Source organism: Heterocephalus glaber, unplaced genomic scaffold (genome assembly GCF_053883595.1).
Source record: "Heterocephalus glaber isolate CG9 unplaced genomic scaffold, H.glaber_assembly_v1.0 deba00000546, whole genome shotgun sequence".
In the NCBI taxonomy this organism is placed as follows: domain Eukaryota; kingdom Metazoa; phylum Chordata; class Mammalia; order Rodentia; family Bathyergidae; genus Heterocephalus; species Heterocephalus glaber.
This window is the reverse complement of record NW_028258147.1, coordinates 12,130,857-12,149,520: the sequence shown is the minus strand read 5'-3', so window position 1 is coordinate 12,149,520 and position 18,664 is coordinate 12,130,857. Positions and strand designations below refer to the sequence as shown.

Below are 18,664 nucleotides of genomic sequence, written 5' to 3'. Positions count from 1 at the left end.
TTCTTTGACATCTCAGCATCTTATAAGACACTCTGGGAATTCAAGACCTGTGATGGAGAAACGCCCTTGACTTTGGCAGTTAAAGCTGGTCTGGTGGAAAATGTAAAGACTTTACTAGAAAAGGGAGTATGTCCCAACACCAAAAATAATAAAGGAGAGACACCTCTTCTGATTGGTAAATGACATTTTTTTCTAAAACTTACTTAGTTTGAAATAAATAATAATTTAATAAGTATTTATTGGAAACCACTGAGTACTGGCTAGAATTATGTAACTTCAATTCCTTCCATTCTCTGAGCTCCTTGTCTAACCCCCATTTCACCGGTCCTCTGGTTTTGTTTTCCTATCCCAGAAAGAGGTAATGTGAAAATAGCAACAACCTGTAGAAAGATAGCTATGTCTCAATTATAGAGAGTGCATCAAATCAGGAATGGTCTGAACTAGTTTAATTAGACCAGAGATGTCAAGTCTAAAGGAATACAGTACTCTCTAGGTAGGGTCCAGTTGGAAAGAGGACTCTGTGTGAAACACAGAACCAAAAGAAAGAGATCAGACTGGAGATTCCAATGACAGACAACAGGTCCCCATCAGAACAACCAGACAAAACTGGAAGGAAGTAGAAGCAGCAAATTCTGAGGAACAGATACAGAACTTGGAACCTATGAGGAGGTCACAACTGTAACACAACCAAGGAAGGGTGACACATCTGAAGGTATCATTAATCAGCTTCTTCTCAGGCTGTAAATCCTGTTGTTTGTTGAACAATGAGAATTGAGAGGACTATTTGTGGAAGCAGAAAGAGGTGAGATTAACTTCAAGTGACCAGAGATGATATTTCCTTTCTCATATAGACTGTAAAATGATGGAGCAAGAATTTGGGCTTTGACAGATGAGATCTGTGGGATTCTATCCTAGCTGTGACACTGTGATTTAAAGAAACTTGGAATAGTTATAACATTAGTAAAATATTTTCATTAGATGGCCCACATACAGCAACGTCAATATAAGAATGCATTGAGAAGTCACATTAAACCAGATGCTCTTCAGGGCAGCCTGTATACAAAGATGAATGGACTAATCTTCCTCAAAGAATCTAACAGTGGTAGCAAACTTATGGTAGACATGCTACAGCAGGCTGTTTGTATCATTGAAAGCTCTAAAAGGTTCACCATCACTGTTCTAGTAGGAGAGCTATGTATGTTGTAAATGAAAAAAATCGTGTTGTAAATGAAAAAAATCGTGTTGTAAATGCTGTACTAAATATGTGTATCACTGTGAATTAGGTACATAAACAGGTAGTGAATATACAGAGACTTCAAACAGCTTAAACTCTTTGAATTGAGTCTTCAGGAACACAGAAGTGATTGATTCAATGGGGAGTGTGATGTCAATCTGAGCTGATTGTTCCTCACTTACTCTTGCCCCATGTCAGGATTTTCAGTTTTCCTAAATTCAGATTAGAACAAACAATTGAGTTATGGTAGTTACGGTACTGGCAAATCTTCTGTAACAACTACAACAACAAAAAAGACATATAAAGCAAGGAAATGAATAAAAATGACTTTAAAAGAAGTCATTTTCAAACCACATTTTAGAGCTGATAGGTCCAGGGTTGACAAGGTGGCTTTGCCATCATGATAAAGGCTTCTGAGATTGCTCCAGATGTCACCATTTCCTAGGAAGCAAGCAGGCAAGAGAAGAGCAGAAGCCCTGAGCCTGCATCTCCAGCTTAAGAAGATGACCAAGACCTTGCCTAAAGCAGTTCCAGTCATATTGCGTTTGTTCAGATTATGTCCCATCAACAATTAAGGGAGGTTGCGATACTTAGTTCCTACCTGGATGGCCCGTAACCAGTCAACATGTTGCTAAAAGGAAAAGGGGTAATAGAGGAACAGACAGTAGTCTCTGCACACATATTAACCAGGTTGTATGTCACAATAACACTGTGACTTTCATTAGTAACCCAGAGCTCTTTTCCTAGGCAGGTTCTACAGACACTAAGTAGAATGTCCACTCTGGGTTCCTTTATCACTATTAATATGATCTGTAATACTATTTAAAAACTAGTGTATGCCATGGATATTTGCAGTGACATCCATGAATTTGATGTTTTTTATAGATAACTTTTGATTCCTGCAAAAAGGACATATTTTCAGAGTTGTATGCTATTTTACTTTGCAAATAAAGAATTATTGGGTGAAATGTGCTACAAATAGTCCGTTAACTTATGGGGGAGGTAAGAAAGGGGAAAAGTATTGTTCCTTTTTCTGTATAATTCCATTTTTATCATTCTTCTTAGCCTGATGTCATCACCTTTGTATCTATTTACAGAATATCCATAGATGAGAAAAAAACCCTAAAATTACTTTTGGTCCCTTCAGTGACCTCTATCAGCCATCTGGCTTTTACTTAGGGCACTTTGATGTATCACAGTCATGTTGCACGGTTACTTGTTGAGTAGGAGATATCAGATTTGTGGTGATCTTGCACTTATTAAGGCCTTTTTTCCACTTGTACTCTGTCTTTGTCCATCCCACCCCCCAACTTGGTGTCACTTTACACAGTTGGAGAGACACAAGCCTATCCTGGCCAGTGGAGCCCTGGGTGGGAAGAAGCTCTGAAAGTGTTTGAAATAACATCCCAGGCCACTCCACTCCATCCTTCACGACCTTCCCCGTGTATGCGTGACTTCTTTTCACTCTGACATTTTCTTTCGATACACATCCTCTTCACTTCATCTCCACTTTCAGTCTTCTGATCCTTGTCCAGATACCTCCGAAAACTCTTCTCTGTCTGTTCTCTGAGTCAGAGAGTCATTTATAGCTAATAAGTAAGTTACATGAGCAATGTACACATATCCAGAAAAAGAAAAGAAATGACGAATTAATAATAAAAAAGAAAAGCCAACCAACTATAAATGTTCAAAAGTGCCTATAATTTAGGCAAAGTCTCCCATATCACTTCCTAAATTCAGTTTAAGCTTGGTATTCTTTAAGCATTTGCTATCAAAGATATAAATTTAAAAATTAAAAAACTAAAAAGTTTCTGAAAAAGTTCTAAAGAATTCTGAATTTTAGAATTTTAAATTCTAAAGAATTAAAATATGGGGCCGGGGATTTAGTTCAGTGGTTCTGCTGCCTGCCTTGCAAGCCCAAGGACCCGAGTTTGATCCCTGGTACCAAAAAAAAAAAAAAAAAAAGAATTAAAATATGTAATTTATATATATAAAACTTCAGAAATTTTTCATTATCATTTTACTTAATGAGTTATATTATTCCAAAATGGTGCCTTTATAGTTTTTATTATTTCTGTCATTTATTGTTTAAAATATCTTTATAGGTTAGCTTGGGAGGCATTTCTCACAATTTGTCCTATTTCTCTTGAAAATATGTCCTTGACTCCAAAGCATTAAATAGGAAGTTAAGTTTTAACTTTTAAGAAATTATTTTTAGTTGAATATGGCATTTGTATGTTGTTGCTTCATGAAGAAAGATTAATATTGCTATGCAATATATTCTTGAGTGAAGCAAAAGGAAAACAGATCATGAGGGAAGAGGCTCATTATTTTAATACTTTTTTTCCAATTATAAAAAGCAAGGAGATAAATGAGGACACACTTTTCATAGTTCGTTTAGCTCGCTTGGAGTTTGCTCTGCAGTCACACAGCTAGGATGAGGTAATTGACCGCAATTAGAGTTGCCAGTGGCAGATGGGCCACTCGAGGAGAGGCATTTGTCAACAGATTCTACTTTAGGCAGTAAACAGGGGAAAAACTGGAGCCTGCATCCAGATGAAGAAAGCAAAATTTGTCTTCACCCCACTATCACACTATTTGGAGCCATTTCCCTCCCCTTAGCCAGAGATCCTTTCTGTTCTACCTCCTTCCTGCCCAGAATATTGTGTGTGATCTCACACCTCCTGCCTTTCCTAGAAAAATTCACTTTTTGAGCCTCTTGAAACAGAAGACAGAATAGGCTTCTTCTCTAGAAGGACGTCCCTGCCCAACACAGAGAGCAAACTGAATGGATGACTAACAAATGAATGAACGGGGAAGTCTAAGTGATCCATTTTTTTATTAAGACTTTTTTTTTTTTTTTTTGGATCGGGGATTGAACTCCCGTCCTTGTGCTTGCGCAGCAGGTGGCGAAACCACTGAGCTAAATCCCTGGCCCCTTTATTAAGACTTTTACTTGGTTATAAGAAAAAAAAATTCTACCTTTTGGAAGTATTTAAATATTAACAGAGGCAACTTACTAATAATACAAAAAGAAAAAGAGACTTTTAACAGTATAGTTTCAACCATTAGAGACAAGCAGAGGGACAGAGCAGAGAGACATTTGGTTTAGTCACTGACTGTCGCATACTTCATCCATTTAGAACAGCTGACCTGCCTAGATTGTTCACAGTCCTATTGTTAGGTCTCCATGAAAGTTTAGAAAAGTCCATTCAATGCTTACTGCTATCATTGGTGGGGGGAAAAAAGAAAACCCATTTCTATGGGGGAACACTTCATAAACATCGCATATATATGGAGTGCCAAGTTTCTGCAAATGATAAAATGATACGAACAATTTACTGATCTCTTGTTATGTACTGGGTACTATACTAGCACTTTGCATACATAAGCTTATACAACCCAATGCCCCCACTTTGTTATTGAACAGACTGAAGTTTGGAAAAACTATACACAACATCCTGTCCTGGTGATGAGCATTTTCTACAAAACTCTTACCATCCTCTGAGCCTTAAAGAAAAGATAGTGTCATCCTCAGTATTTATACTCCACAAATAGAAATTTGGATACATGATATACAATATTCTTTTGTACAATAAAAATTAATAGCTAATATCTATTTTGATATTAATTTTGATAGTTACTTTAATACTATTTATGTTATTCATGTTAATATGTCTGCTGTTGGCTGTTCTTTTTAAAAATCATTTTCAAGCTGTTAAAAAAGGCTCCTTTGACATGGTATCTGCTCTGATTAAACACAACACCAGCCTTGACCAACCCTGTGTCAAGCGATGGTCAGCAATGCATGAAGCAGCCAAGCAAGGCCGAAAAGATATCATATCTCTGCTACTAAACAATGGAGGCAACGTCCACCTGAGAGATGGATTTGGAGTCACACCACTAGGCGTTGCTGCAGAGCATGGGCATTGTGATGTTTTAGAACATCTAATCCACAAAGGTATGTGAAAAAGAATTACCACTTCCTTTATGTCTTTCCTGCCTCTGGGTCTCTCCTCTGCTCCAGTCCTCTTGGGCTCCTCTTCCACCCATGAATGTAACTAAGCATGAGGCTCTCACATCTATCCCTTGCCTCCACCATAAACCCCTATTCTACTGCTCAAATAAGCCCTGTACGATCTACAAGCTCCACTCTAATTGTTCTGTCTAGAGACAGCTTGGTTTCCACCCAGGTCTCACCTGTGTCTTCGCCTACCCTGAATCCCTCCTCTTTTCCCACATCCCAGTATAATAATATATCTCAACCAGGTCTGGAAAGTTAGGTTTATCTCTAATTTCTCCATCATTTTATTTTTCAATTTAATCAGTTGTGAAGTCCTAAAAGATCTCTTCTGTCCTCTCCTTGCTATCCAGCTGCCATCCTTGGCATCTCTCACATCTTCTCTGGACCAGAGATTTCATTTCCTCACAATTCTCCAGATTTTCAGTCTCCCTGTATGTGCTGAATACTGCAATTAAGGATCTTCTCCTTAAAGGACCATTACAACAGCCTTTACTGCATCAAGTTGAATCGTTTTTCTGGGCTTATGCTTCACTACTCCTATCTTGTATCCTTATATTCCAGCCAAAATAGAATATCACTATTCCCAGATACACCTGATATTCCCTCTGTCTAGGTTGGATTAGATCCTTGCCCTCCCCTAGAATACACTTCAGTAAAACTCAAAGTCAATTCCTTGAAACACCTCCTCTCTAAATTCTACCTTATTTTTCCCCAACAGATTGTGACCTTGCCCTGCTTTAAAACCTTAAAGTGTTTTGTATAACTATACAACTAAGAGTTAAGGCACCCAATTCCTAAACTTGTCTCTGCCAGCTGCCACTACCTTCCTATCCCTTTCTCCTATGGAGGAAGTAAAAATAAACCTTACTGGGGCAAGGCATCTCCCTATACACCATGGTGCTTATGAGGGACATCATCCGTGAGTAATATGTTCTGGGATGATCACTTTAAAAATATGCCACACGACTCACCCAAAATGTTAAAAATTCATCTACTCTTGTTTTCTCAGCTGTAAATGAAGCCTAGGATGATCACATAATCCCCAAGTACTATCTATGGGGAATGAGCCAATGTTTTTTAAATTGTCTCAATGTAACCTCATTTATACATCATATGAATCCATATGAAATAATATGTATTACTCCCCTACAGATGCAGATATGTAGATGCATAGCAGTAAATCACTGGCCTTAACCATACTCAGGTCCAGTCCTCTTGCTCTTGCACTATGCTTCCTAGTACTGATGTTGCTGGAGTGTTGTACCATTTATGTTCTCTAATGATGTTTTGTTTCATTTCCCCATTAAAATTAATAGTCAAATTTAATTCATTTTGGGGTCATACATACCGTTTTTACACACTGTGTAGTCAATAAATATTTGTTGAAGTAGATAGTGTTAATTATTGTCATTAATTATTTTTAAAAGTCTAATGATTCCTTTTTCCTGGAATCATTTGTCCATTGTTGACATTAATTTGTTGGTTTAATTTTAAGTTCTAACCAGAAAAGAAAGCAACAGATTGTTTTTAAAGGAATGATCTTAGCAATGCTGTTCAGTCACCCTGTGCCACATGTTTATACTTCCAGGTGGTGATGTGTTTGCTTTGGCGGATGATGGGGCATCAGTGTTGTTTGAGGCAGCAGGAGGTGGTAATCCTGACTGTATTGCTCTCCTGCTGGAATATGGAGGAAGCGGAAATGTACCTAACAGAGCAGGGCATCTTCCCATACACCGAGCTGCCTATGAGGGACATTATCTGTGAGTAATGCATTATCAGGTGATAACTTTATACTAAAAGTGCCAAAATTGTGTATACAGTATAATCACACACATCTCTGTATACAATGCTGCCCCAAATCCAAAGAGAAATAGGCAAAATATTCACAAGGTTTGTATTTAAATGCTTAGAAGTTGTTTGATTTTCTTCTGTCTTATTATGTCCTTGTACTTGAACAAAATCAATTTATACTACTTTACTAGTGAAAAGAAATGCTCTTTTATTCTCTTTTTAGATGGAATAAGTTATAATTGAAAATTTTGTACAAGCTGCTCAAGAGTGTATATTTTAAAACATGGTAACAAAAGTCTACGGAGTTTCTAAAATTTTGCCCTTGACAAAGGATTAAAATTTGTAACAATATTATAAATTATTCTATTTCCTAGCATCTCCAGGATATTATGGTATAAAGGTAAATGTATTCTTGAATAGAAAATTTCATTATAAGTTTAATTTCTTTTTTCCATACAACTAGTTGAACGCATTTTTAAATCTTGTGTTATCAACACACCAGTATAAATCTAGAATCACTTTATTAAATACCCACTGTAAGAGGTAGTTTTAGGCAATTAGATATATTTCATAACTTCAAAAACTTTGATGTGATTATGTGTTATCATTTTCAGTGGCCACATTGGCTAAGCGCTAATGATGCATAGTTGATGTTAAATGACATGTTGTTAAAGTTAACCTGGATTTACTCCCAGTGTTCATAAATTCACACATGGTAGCACTGAATTAGGCACAAGAGATTAAGTTATCCTTGCTTGTGTCTCTTATGCATGTCTATTTGGTTAGTCAGGTGTGAAATTCACAACTATTTATCACATGTACTTAGAAACATAAGCTGAGGTCAGTTATTTCAATGAGACTGATGTAAGTTTGATGGAATAATGAAGACTCTTCTTTTGGTTAAAAATTCAATTGCAAGTTATATAGAAATAGATAGGATATATACATGGCCAATATTAAATAATAGAATGCTTATGAGTCAGTTAAGAAATAATTAATATGAATCTTAAGGTCAAAATTCCAGTCTCTACATGTAACTATGTGATCTTAGCCAAGTCGTTTTCACCCTAGAGACTTCACTCTTCTGTTAAGAGAAGGGGTTATTCTAAATGTCATTCAAGTTTGATTGCAGCTCTCACTTCCTATGATGCCATGGTTCTAATAGTCAAGATTATGAAGATTTCTTTCATGCCACCAGAGGAGCTTTTCAAAATATTTCTATTAAATAGTATCAGCTGCTAATAAAAATTATATCATTCAGAGAAGAATTGGAAGGTGGGAGGAATCCTTAGGACTCGTATCTAAAGCCAAACATATAAGACCCAGTATGTCCCCTGGGAGTATTTGAAAGAGGAAGATAATCAAAACTGAACTAAATTACATCAAACAAAATAGTAGGAGCTTGATGGACAAAGGTTAAATATTTTAATATAAGGTTATGCAGAAAAAATAAGAGAAATTAGGCAAATCACATTTACTTTTCTAGTGAGGAAAACAATTTATTTAGTTTCTTAATTTTATTTATACCTCGTGGATATTTGAGAGATATTTGTTTGTTTGTTTCAGTGCACTGAAATATCTTATCCCAGTAACATCCAAAAATGCAATTTGGAAAAGTGGGCTAACTCCAGTTCACTCTGCAGCAGATGGACAGAATGCACAGTGCCTCGAACTGCTCATTGAAAGTGGTTTTGATGTCAACATGCTACTTGCAGACCACATTTCCCAGAGCTATGATGATGACAGGAAGACTGCACTATACTTTGCCGTTTCTAATAACGACATCCATTGCACAGAAGTCCTTCTGGCTGCAGGTGCAGACCCAAACCTGGATCCCCTCAACTGTCTGCTTGTGGCAGTGAGGGCCAATAATCATGAAATTGTCCGGCTGCTTCTCTTACATGGAGCCAATGTCAATTGCTATTTTATGCATGTGAATGACACTCATTTCCCCAGTGCCATTCAGTATGCCCTAAATGATGAGGTTATGCTGAGGCTGTTGCTGAATAATGGCTATCAAGTGGAGATGTGCTTTGATTGCATGCATGGGGACATCTTTGGAAATTCATTTGTATGGGCAGAAATAGAAGAAGAGGTAATGCCAGGATGGACATCTTGTGTAATAAAAGATAACCCGGTGAGTTACATCCCTTTCTTCTGCATATCAGGTTATTGTCCTAACTTTTATATTTGCCTCAGAAAATTTTATTATTTTTTATTTTCCCCTGTTGATTTCTTTATTTACCCAATCGTTGCTCAAGAACATGTTGTTTCAGGCCTAGGTATCAGTAAGGTTCCCAAAGTTCTTTTGGTTGTTGATCTCTAGTTTTATATTACTATGCTCAGAAAAGATACTTGACATAATTTTGACTTTCTAGCTAAATCCCCAGTCCCAATTTTGACTTTCTTAAATTTGTTAAGACTTGTTTTGTGGCCTAACCTATGCTCTATCCTGGACTATGTTTCATGTGCTGTTAAGGAGAATTGGTATTCTGCAGCCTAACTCATAAACTTTCCCTCACTTAGGGATGTTATAAGGAAAAAAAAAATCAATTTTAATTTTTATGCATTTCTTGATTTTCTTTTGTTTGCAATATGAAGACATAAGTATAAAGTTACCCAAGAAAATATATTGCTTATTTTTCTTGACTTTGAAACTAAATATAGAATATAAAAATGTATGCAATTAATCACTTAATGCTTATTTGGTGGATATTGGTGCCAGATAGGGAAAAATATGATTCTTCTAAATTGTGTTAATTATAGTCACATAAAAGTCATGCCAGTCTCCAGGGTTAGCAGTTCACAGAAACAGGCAAGTAAATTATTTTTTCATTTTTGTTCATTACTAGTAGTGATCCATTATTTCCTATAAAAAGACAGAGTATATTTTTCCTAATAAAATTGAGTGCTACATATGTGTGGTATACTAAGAATACTACTAAATTCAATTCAATTCTCTCAGTTCTGTGAGTTTATTACAGTTCCTTGGATGAAACACCTGGTAGGCAGCGTTATTCGTGTATTAATTGATTACCTGGATTATGTCCCTCTGTGTGCTAAACTGAAGTCTGCACTAGAAGTACAGAGAGAATGGCCAGAGATACGCCAAATATTGGGTAAAAACAAATGTTTTGCCTATAATTTTTTATTAAAAATGTACATAAGGAAAGTTTCTTAATGTCTTTGATTCTTTAGTTCTTCACTCTCTATTTAGAATTATCTGGGGTATTTTAAAAGTTATTTTTAATATTTCTTTGTTGTAAGAAACAAATTTTAAGGTTTCCTTCATAATTTCCAACTCTTGATTTTTATAGTAATACTATGGCTTTATTAACATTTTGTCTGGGGCTCTTTTAACAATTAACTTCCATAATACTGTATAATATGTAGACTACAATCTCCATTTGGGCATAGACAGATTATGCTTCTTTTTCGTATTCTCAAGGTTTAGTAAACACCTAGTGAGTAGTAAATATTTAATAAATACTTAAAGAGTAAATGAATGAATGGAAAAGACTGGATTGTTCTTTATGACATGCTTTCTCTCAGATCTTTGACAAATTCCTACCATCAAAGTCTTTTATAATAGGCAGGGCATTTTATATTCTCTAGGTAAAAGTCTAACTTATAATCATGAAAGTGAATCATATGAAAATTTCATGAGAACTTGAGGGTGGGGTTCAGTGGTAAAGCACTTGTCTAGCATTGCAAGACCCTGTGTTTGATCCCTACAACTTCAAAAATTAAAATTAAAAATATTTTAAAATAAATTTTTAATTACTCTAAATCAAGTAGAACCTTGAAAAAAAGTCATAGATTAGACGTGTTTTCTCTTCAAATTACAGGTTTAAGAAAATAAACTTCTAAAACCTACTTGGATATTTCATAGAGTTTAAAAAGACACCATAGAACGTTACATGACATTTAAATAATCTGACACTTGTACCTAAATCAGCCTTCTGGAATGAGTTCTATAGTGGAAGAAACTTTCAGCAACTAAAACAGAAAGAAGTTTGATGACTAATGCAATATTGTAAAGATAGAAGTTAAACTCTAGAATCTGATATATCTAGGACGAGAAGGAATTTTGGCCTTCCTTAGGAGTAGAATTGATAGCTTATTTTGTCCATATGTAATGTGTTCATGGGAACAAGCAACGGTTTATTATATTATTTTTATTTCTCCAAAAAGAGAAGGAGTTTTTATTTTTTATAACAAAAGCCAAGATAGTCATACTACCTGGGCGACTAAGCAAATTGATCATCCTTTTCATGCCTTGTTTTTCCCACTGCAAAGTGGAGCTATTGTAGCTTTTACCTCAGAATGCTGCTGTGAGGATTTAAAGAGATGATTAATGGTGCTAGGGCTGTGGCTCAGTGGTAGAGCACTTGGTGACCATGCTTGAGCCCTGGGTTTTGTTTTATCCCAGAATGGGGGATTGGGGAAACAGAGAGAAATAATATGTAATGTACTTAGCATAGTGTCCACAGTATTAAAAATACTTAATAAATGTAGATATTTTCAGAACTAAATTATTACAAATAAAGAGAATTACAAACAGTATTGACCCTATGGATTCTTGAAACTGACCTCTTGGAGCTCCCTTTGTGGACTGAAGCCCTCATTGGAAGTAAAATCAAAACCAAACAGGACAGGAACAAAAGAGGGTCTATATGAAAAAAATTGGGTGGCAAGCAGGAGCTGGAGATCTCAAGGAACAACTCAACTGATTTGGGATCACTGAAGGAAAAAAAACAGTAAACTTAGAAGAGCTATCTTAACCATTTTTCTAAAAATTTAAGAAAATTAAATTCACATAAAAATGATCAACATAAAAGTAGCACAGTCAAATCTCATTATAGTTATAAGAAAAAAAGGAGGAACAAAATAATATTCTCACAGACAAAATACACCATAAACCATAAACTGATCAGAATTAAACATTCTATTTAAAAGTGAGCTAAAGTGCATAGGAAAATGATTCATGAAAAAACAACATAGGTCAAAATTAGGAAAATTAAAGAACGAGGTAATAGAACTGAGGAAGGTAATTCAAAATAAAAGAAAATAATATTTTCAAGTATGAAGACCGAACTAGAAAAAAATCAAGAACTAATAACACAATATGTAAAACCTTAAGAGACATAGAAGATGAAATTTTAAAACTTTTTAAAATAAAACAGAAGTGAAGAAATAAATAAAAGGATTTGAAAGACTGATAAATATTGAAAAGAAACAATAAAGAGTCAACATACGAATTATATACGGTATTCCTTGAAAAGGAAACCAAATCCAGGAAAACAAACAAATATAATTTTTTAAATTTCAAGAAAAAAACCTTCCACAATAAAAAAGAAAGATCTGAAACTCCAAATTACCCATATCCTTTGGGCAGATAGGTCAAAAGAACAAATGATATATGAGGAAAAAACTTAGATTAATATATATTAATGTTAAACTTTTAATTAACAACACTTTATGCTAAAAAATGTGGAATAACATAGTTAATACTCCCCAGAGAAGAAGATCCGAGCCAAGGATGGGTAACAGCAAAACTGGCTTTGAGTTGGCTATATAGGCAAATGATTTTCAGCAAGCAAGGACTCAAGAAATATTTGTTCCTATGATTTCCCATTAAAGAATCCACTAAGAAACAATCCTTATCAACCCAAAATGACTAGAAAGATAGCAACATAAAGACCAGTATTCAATAGGACTAACATTCAACATAATATCAACACAGAGTTAAAAGGTAGAAGATACAATAAATGTACACTGGTAATATTCTCTGGTAACATCAACATGGCACAAATATTTACTTTTAAATATTGGTAAATAAATCAAATAATATTTACTAATATATATTCATTTAAAATATTCTAAAATATTGCTAGTTACATACCTTTAATGTTGTTATGCTGAGAATGAAGGACATTCTAATTCCATTATTCTTCATATCCTGAGATTCAGGGTCATCCATGTAAAAGAAAGGAAATCCAGGTGCAAGACAGAAGATGTTAAAAAAAAATCTGAAGTCTTAATTTAAATTGGAAGTATCAATATGATCTTATAAGCTATTTTACCTTGAAAATATATGCGTTCATGTACACTGTGTATAACTACACGCACACACGCATGTGTGTGTCAGCCTACAGAAAGGCTTAGAAATAGTGATGAACTCAGTAGCAGTAAACACCTGAGCATTCAGATTTTGGCTTGGAAATGCCAATTTCTACAAAAGAAACAAGAGTTTCTTGGAGAAATGGGTGAGTCCAGATCTGGGGAAGAAAATGTGCAAGAGGAACGTGGAATGCCTTTTAATACCAGGTAGTAAAAATACTCTCAAAGAGTACAAGAATCTTGTCAAAAGAATTCAGGATCCAGCTTGAAGATACTCCCACTGGCCAAAATTTAAGTTTCTAAAGGATAATTACTTCAATTGGTTGAAACATACCCAACACATTTTAAAATGACATTTTAAAAACTGGTCACCTCCAAAGAATGACAGAAAATCAATTTGAGAAATTAATAAAAGAAAATACTTATGCTGTATATTCTTCCTTATTTGTATGATTGGTGCCACTAGTAACCAAGAAGTAGATGAGTAAAAACATTCTTTTGTAAAAGTATTTCAAATAATAAATAAAAAATAAATTATATGAATAGATATGACCATTTTGTTGCACTCCCCAGTAAGCTAATGGATAGAGTCATTGAACATTAACAGCTGCTAATATCATACTATGTGGCCTCTGAAGAAAGAACATAGTTTTGCTGAAGAAATAAAACTTTAATCTGATCAAATCTCTGAATCCAGCAATCAACTTTCAAGAAATAGAGACAACAGTGTAGAACATGGAACTGCACCGTGACAGCACAATTAGCACAATTCAGGCTGTGGGAAAATGCACATCATTTAGATTCTTCAAAGATTAGAAGGATTAAAATGGAATGGAGAACCTGCAGATTAAAAGAGACTTAAAGGATATATCAAAAATTTTTAAGAAGGTGTTGTCAATGCTACAGTGTAAGGATAGTACATTTAGGAGATAAAACTCTAAAGGGAACGATTGCTATACAAGTTGGAATAGTAGCTACTTATGTGGGAAGGAAGAGTAACATTGGAAAGATTATAGAGGAAATTCTAGAGTGGCCAACAAAGTTCTATTTCAAGGTCTATTTCAAGACCTGGAAGGCAATAAAAAAAATCACTTACAATAACTTATGGAACTATTTATGTGAATTGTTTCTCTGTATTTATCTTATTTTTCAATAAAAAGTTTAAGCTATTTTGAGATTGCAAAGAGAAAAAAACCACTGAGGATTAGATAAATTAATTTCCCAGAGTTAGCCATAGAAAAATAACAAAGCAAAGATTTAAACCCTTACCTGTCTTATTTCAAAATACAGGCTCCTTTCCAGCACCTGCTGCACAACCACAAGGTCAGGAGCTCAATCCCCAGTACCAAAAAAAAATACAGGCTCTTTCTTCAATGTTACAGTACTTTCTAGTCTAGACAGCATAGATTTTTTTTCTGAATGGGAATTAATTGTCCTTATGTTTTTATTGCAAAAGAATCCTCAATTTCAACTACTCTAAAAAGACATTCTAAGTGAGAATATAGCCAGAAAGGTGTTTGTTGTTGGAATCTTGTATCACTGATTGTTATGATCCCATTCAACCACTGGATGTCAGGATTCCTCCAGGTATAAGTAAGGCAGTGTAATTGTTCAGGAAAAAATAGTGGTGATTTTTTATAAAGATGATTTTTTTCCTGTCTATTTTGGTAACAATCATTTTGCCTCAGTAATTTTTGGAAAAAGTTGTTTTAAATTTTAAAAAGTAGTTTGCAGGTTTGTAATCTCAAATGTATCAGAAATGTGATCTGTGTTACTACTGAATTGTTTGACAGTTAATATTTATTGAAAGAATACAAGGCACACAAGCACTTTTCTATTAGTTTATATAAATTAACTTGTTTAATCTTCAACTGACCCTATGAGATAGGTCCTATAATTATCCATAATTCATAGATGGGAATGTTAAAATCACAGAGATTAAGTAACTTGCCCAAGGTCACATGAATACTAAGGGATAAACCCAGGATTTTAATCCAAGATGAGTCCAGAGTCTATGTCTAAACCTGTGTTCTTTGCTGCCCTCTCATGCGTTCATTTGCTGGATCTTATACCAGTATAGGAATTGCAATATAAAGTAAGAATTAAAAATAATGGCTAACATCAGATATTTGAAGAATCATTAAAAAGACACTGGAAACAAACCTCAGGTTGAACCATGAATGATTTATGGAATCATTTGCATTGATGTGTCCTGGATTGGTAGGAAAGAGAGGAAGTAAAGAAATATACCTGTATATCATTCAGTTCTAAATTTTTTTAACTTAATTAAACAGGAGGAAATATGAGCATTTACTTTCTTAAATCAAGTTCACTTATTCATTTAACAGATTTTAGTCAAATATCCACCAGGGGCAAGATTCTGCTCCTGGCCCAGAGACATGGGGCTTATATTCTCAGAGAGTATTCTAGGAAACTTATCTGCAATAAGAATTTTAGTCCAAATCACCACTTCTTAAAGAATGCACACATACTTTTCAGAATGACACTATTCGTGCTATTCTGAAACAGTCTGTAGCTTTCAGGTCAATCCATTAATATTATTCATATTTTTCTGTTGTTCCCATTCATTTTAGAGAATCCTTGTTCGTTAAAACATTTATGTTGATTAAAAATTCGAAGACTTATGGGACTTCAGCGACTCTGCCAGCCAGCCTCCATGGAGAAGCTTCCTCTACCACCAGCTATTCAAAGATATATATTATTTAAAGAGTATGATCTCTATGGACAAGAGCTAAGATTGCTGTAACTTAAAAATAATATTTTAAAACACAATTTCTAAAATCTTTAAAAATATGATTCCTTTAAAATGTGAGAATTTATTGGAATCATTTTACTTTCTTAAGTATATTTAAACACATTGACAATCTTATAGGTATATTGTGTCCTTATGGGAATGTTAAAGACATTGACATTTTTTAAAAGACAGTCTGTGTCTTGTACTGCGTTTGAATTTCTATTGATTATCTTCACCGGCTACAAATCTTCAAATTCTCCCTATCAACTGGCTCATGCAATGTTCATAATCAACTTTTCATGTTTAAGAAAGAAAATAAGCTCTTTCTTAAACCCACATCTCCCACTAGTTGTGGGGGCCATTTTGCCTCTGCCTTTGAAAGACCATTGTGGAAAGAGCTCCTTCTAGCCTGCAGGTTCACACTACGTGGCCTTGTATCTGCTCCCTCCATAGCTCTTTTCAAGGATCCTGACATCCTCCTTGTTGCTAAATCGAAAGAGCACCTCTCAGCCCCTCTTCTAGTTGATGCCTACAGCACCTGACACTGTTGGCAGCTGCCTCCTTGAAGTGGACTTCCTTCCTTGGTTGTCATTATACAGATTCCTTGTTTTCTTGGCTTTGCTCCTTCCTTCTTGGCTGCTCTGTCTTCTTTCACATTGCTCATCCATCTGCTGTGAATCCTTTAGTAATTATGTCTTCTCTGGGAAATTTCATCTATTGCATGATTCAATCATTTTGTTGGTGATTCTAAGACTTATATCTAATCTCAGCTCTTGCCCTCAGGTGCTTGAGACCTATATAGACAAACAGCCCAATGGACATTTGAACACAAAGGCACCTCAAATTCAACATGTTCCCAAGTGAACTCACTATGTTCCTCCACAGAAAGGCTCTTTTTCTTACATTCCCTATTTCAATAGCTGGAACAATGATTAATTCCTTTTCCAAAGGAAAAAGACTGGACATCTGCACTGACCACCCCATTTCCTCTCCCATTATAACAAATCACCAGTACCATTAAGTTTGTCTTCTGAAGTCATCTTTTTCTGCTCAGTCTCATCAGTTTGATCCTAAGCCAGACTCCGAGCTCCTTTTTCCTGGGATGATACAGTGCTACTTATCTGGCTTGCTTGCTGGCTGTCTTGCTCTGTCCCATATGTACTTGACACACAGCACCCCAGAATTACCTGTTATAAATGTAAGTAGAGTTTAAAGTCGTTAAAATCATTCCCATTGCTCATGGGATAAAGTCCAAAGTTCTCACGTGGCCCTTGGTAATCTAACTCCTGCCTTCCTCTTTACTCTTATCTCTTGATGGCTCTCTTTCCTTTCTCCCTATTAATTATATGCCTTCCAGAGGATTATTCTTTTAACAGTGATGCCAAGACTTGAAAATTTTATACATAGTTTTTGCTTTATTAATTCTAAAATCGGGTCATCTATTTTTTTAAATGCTAGAAAAGATGTTGTAAACTGAGTCATTAAAATTGAATGATTTTAGGCACTTACCACACTGTCCTCTTTTCTCTGTGGATGAGTGAAAATGTCACCGTGGTCTAGTGAGTTATATAAGAACCTCTGCACAGGAACTACTACTGTAGATGATCAAGGTTTCTGCACTTCAAGCCTGTTCATTTCCTTCTCCCTCTTCCTGGGAGTTCATTTCTTTCTGCTCCTCTTTACCTGATTAACTCACTTTTTCCTAAGATTTCAACTGAGCTCTAGCTTCTGCTAGGATGGGAGACCTCGGCCCAACACTTCTTGAACTGCAAGAAACTGCCCATCTGTTCTTCCCTGCTAGACTGGAAGCTCTGTCAGGGCAGGCTCTACATCTGTCTTGTTTCCCAGTCTCTCCTCAAAGACAAAAATATTCCCTAGGGCATGAATGTTATACAAGACCCAGACAAAAATAATCAGCGACCTCATGGTGAAATGATAGTTTTGAATTTCTGAACTGGTTGCATAATACTAGTAATTGATTATCTAAATTTATTATTCTTAGACTTCAGTAGTGTACATTTCTTATATTTTCATTTTTATGTTGAGTAACTATATTCTTTTAATAGTAATGCCTCACTGGTTTGTAAATTTCTTGAGTTGCAGTTAATCAGTTATCTTTAGAACATAAGTATAAAATTGTTTAATTAGGGCTATAGTTTAAACCTCTGGTAGTTTCTAGAGAATATATTCTTACATAAATTAAACTTTAATGCATTTAATCTGAGCTGTAATGTTTTGTATACATGACTTCTTAATTCCTATGTTGATTTCTTAGTCGTAGTTAAAATGCATTGTTATCTACAAATATTGGTATAAATAAATAAAAAATAATACTGAGAGTGTAAGTCTGTTATATGATACTTCAGATGTTAAACTCTAGTACACCAAAACTGACATTTTCTGTAATGTATTTTGGATAAATATATTCAAGAAATTCTTGGATGTAAAGATATAAATTAACTGCACATGATATCTGTTTTGAAATTGGTTATTTTAGCATCTGTGAAGTAGTAGAAACACTTAGCTTAAGAACAGAAGCAATTGTTGTATCCCAAACAAATGGATTTTGTGCTTCCCACATTTTGGACTTTTCTATCAGTGTTTTTATTTTTAAGAAGGCTGATGGAAAGAGAAATTAATTCCTATCTAATTAGTACTCTATTTCTCTTCGAGTGTGTCATTGTATCTGGGAGAGGCCACAGCTGTTCCTCCCAATTAGCCCCAGGGAAGCCAAACA

The 18,664-nt window shown here is 35.0% G+C and overlaps 1 protein-coding gene across 2 annotated transcripts in view; it reads left to right on the top strand.

The window, feature by feature from the left end:
* Asb15 (ankyrin repeat and SOCS box containing 15) overlaps positions 1 to 18,241 on the top strand; it is a 33,229-nt gene extending 14,988 nt beyond the window's left edge. Inside the window, exons 7-12 of one of the 2 annotated variants that reach the window (XM_004856472.3) lie at positions 17 to 175; positions 4,950 to 5,195; positions 6,847 to 7,018; positions 8,616 to 9,186; positions 10,015 to 10,168; positions 15,767 to 18,241. In XM_004856472.3, the coding sequence (XP_004856529.3) occupies positions 17 to 175; positions 4,950 to 5,195; positions 6,847 to 7,018; positions 8,616 to 9,186; positions 10,015 to 10,168; positions 15,767 to 15,798 (1,334 nt within the window). In that variant the 3' untranslated portion in view covers positions 15,799 to 18,241. The remainder of the gene's footprint in view (positions 1 to 16; positions 176 to 4,949; positions 5,196 to 6,846; positions 7,019 to 8,615; positions 9,187 to 10,014; positions 10,169 to 15,766) is intronic. The other variant, XM_021237631.2, reaches the window with a different exon arrangement.
* The last annotated feature ends 423 nt before the right edge of the window (positions 18,242 to 18,664 follow it).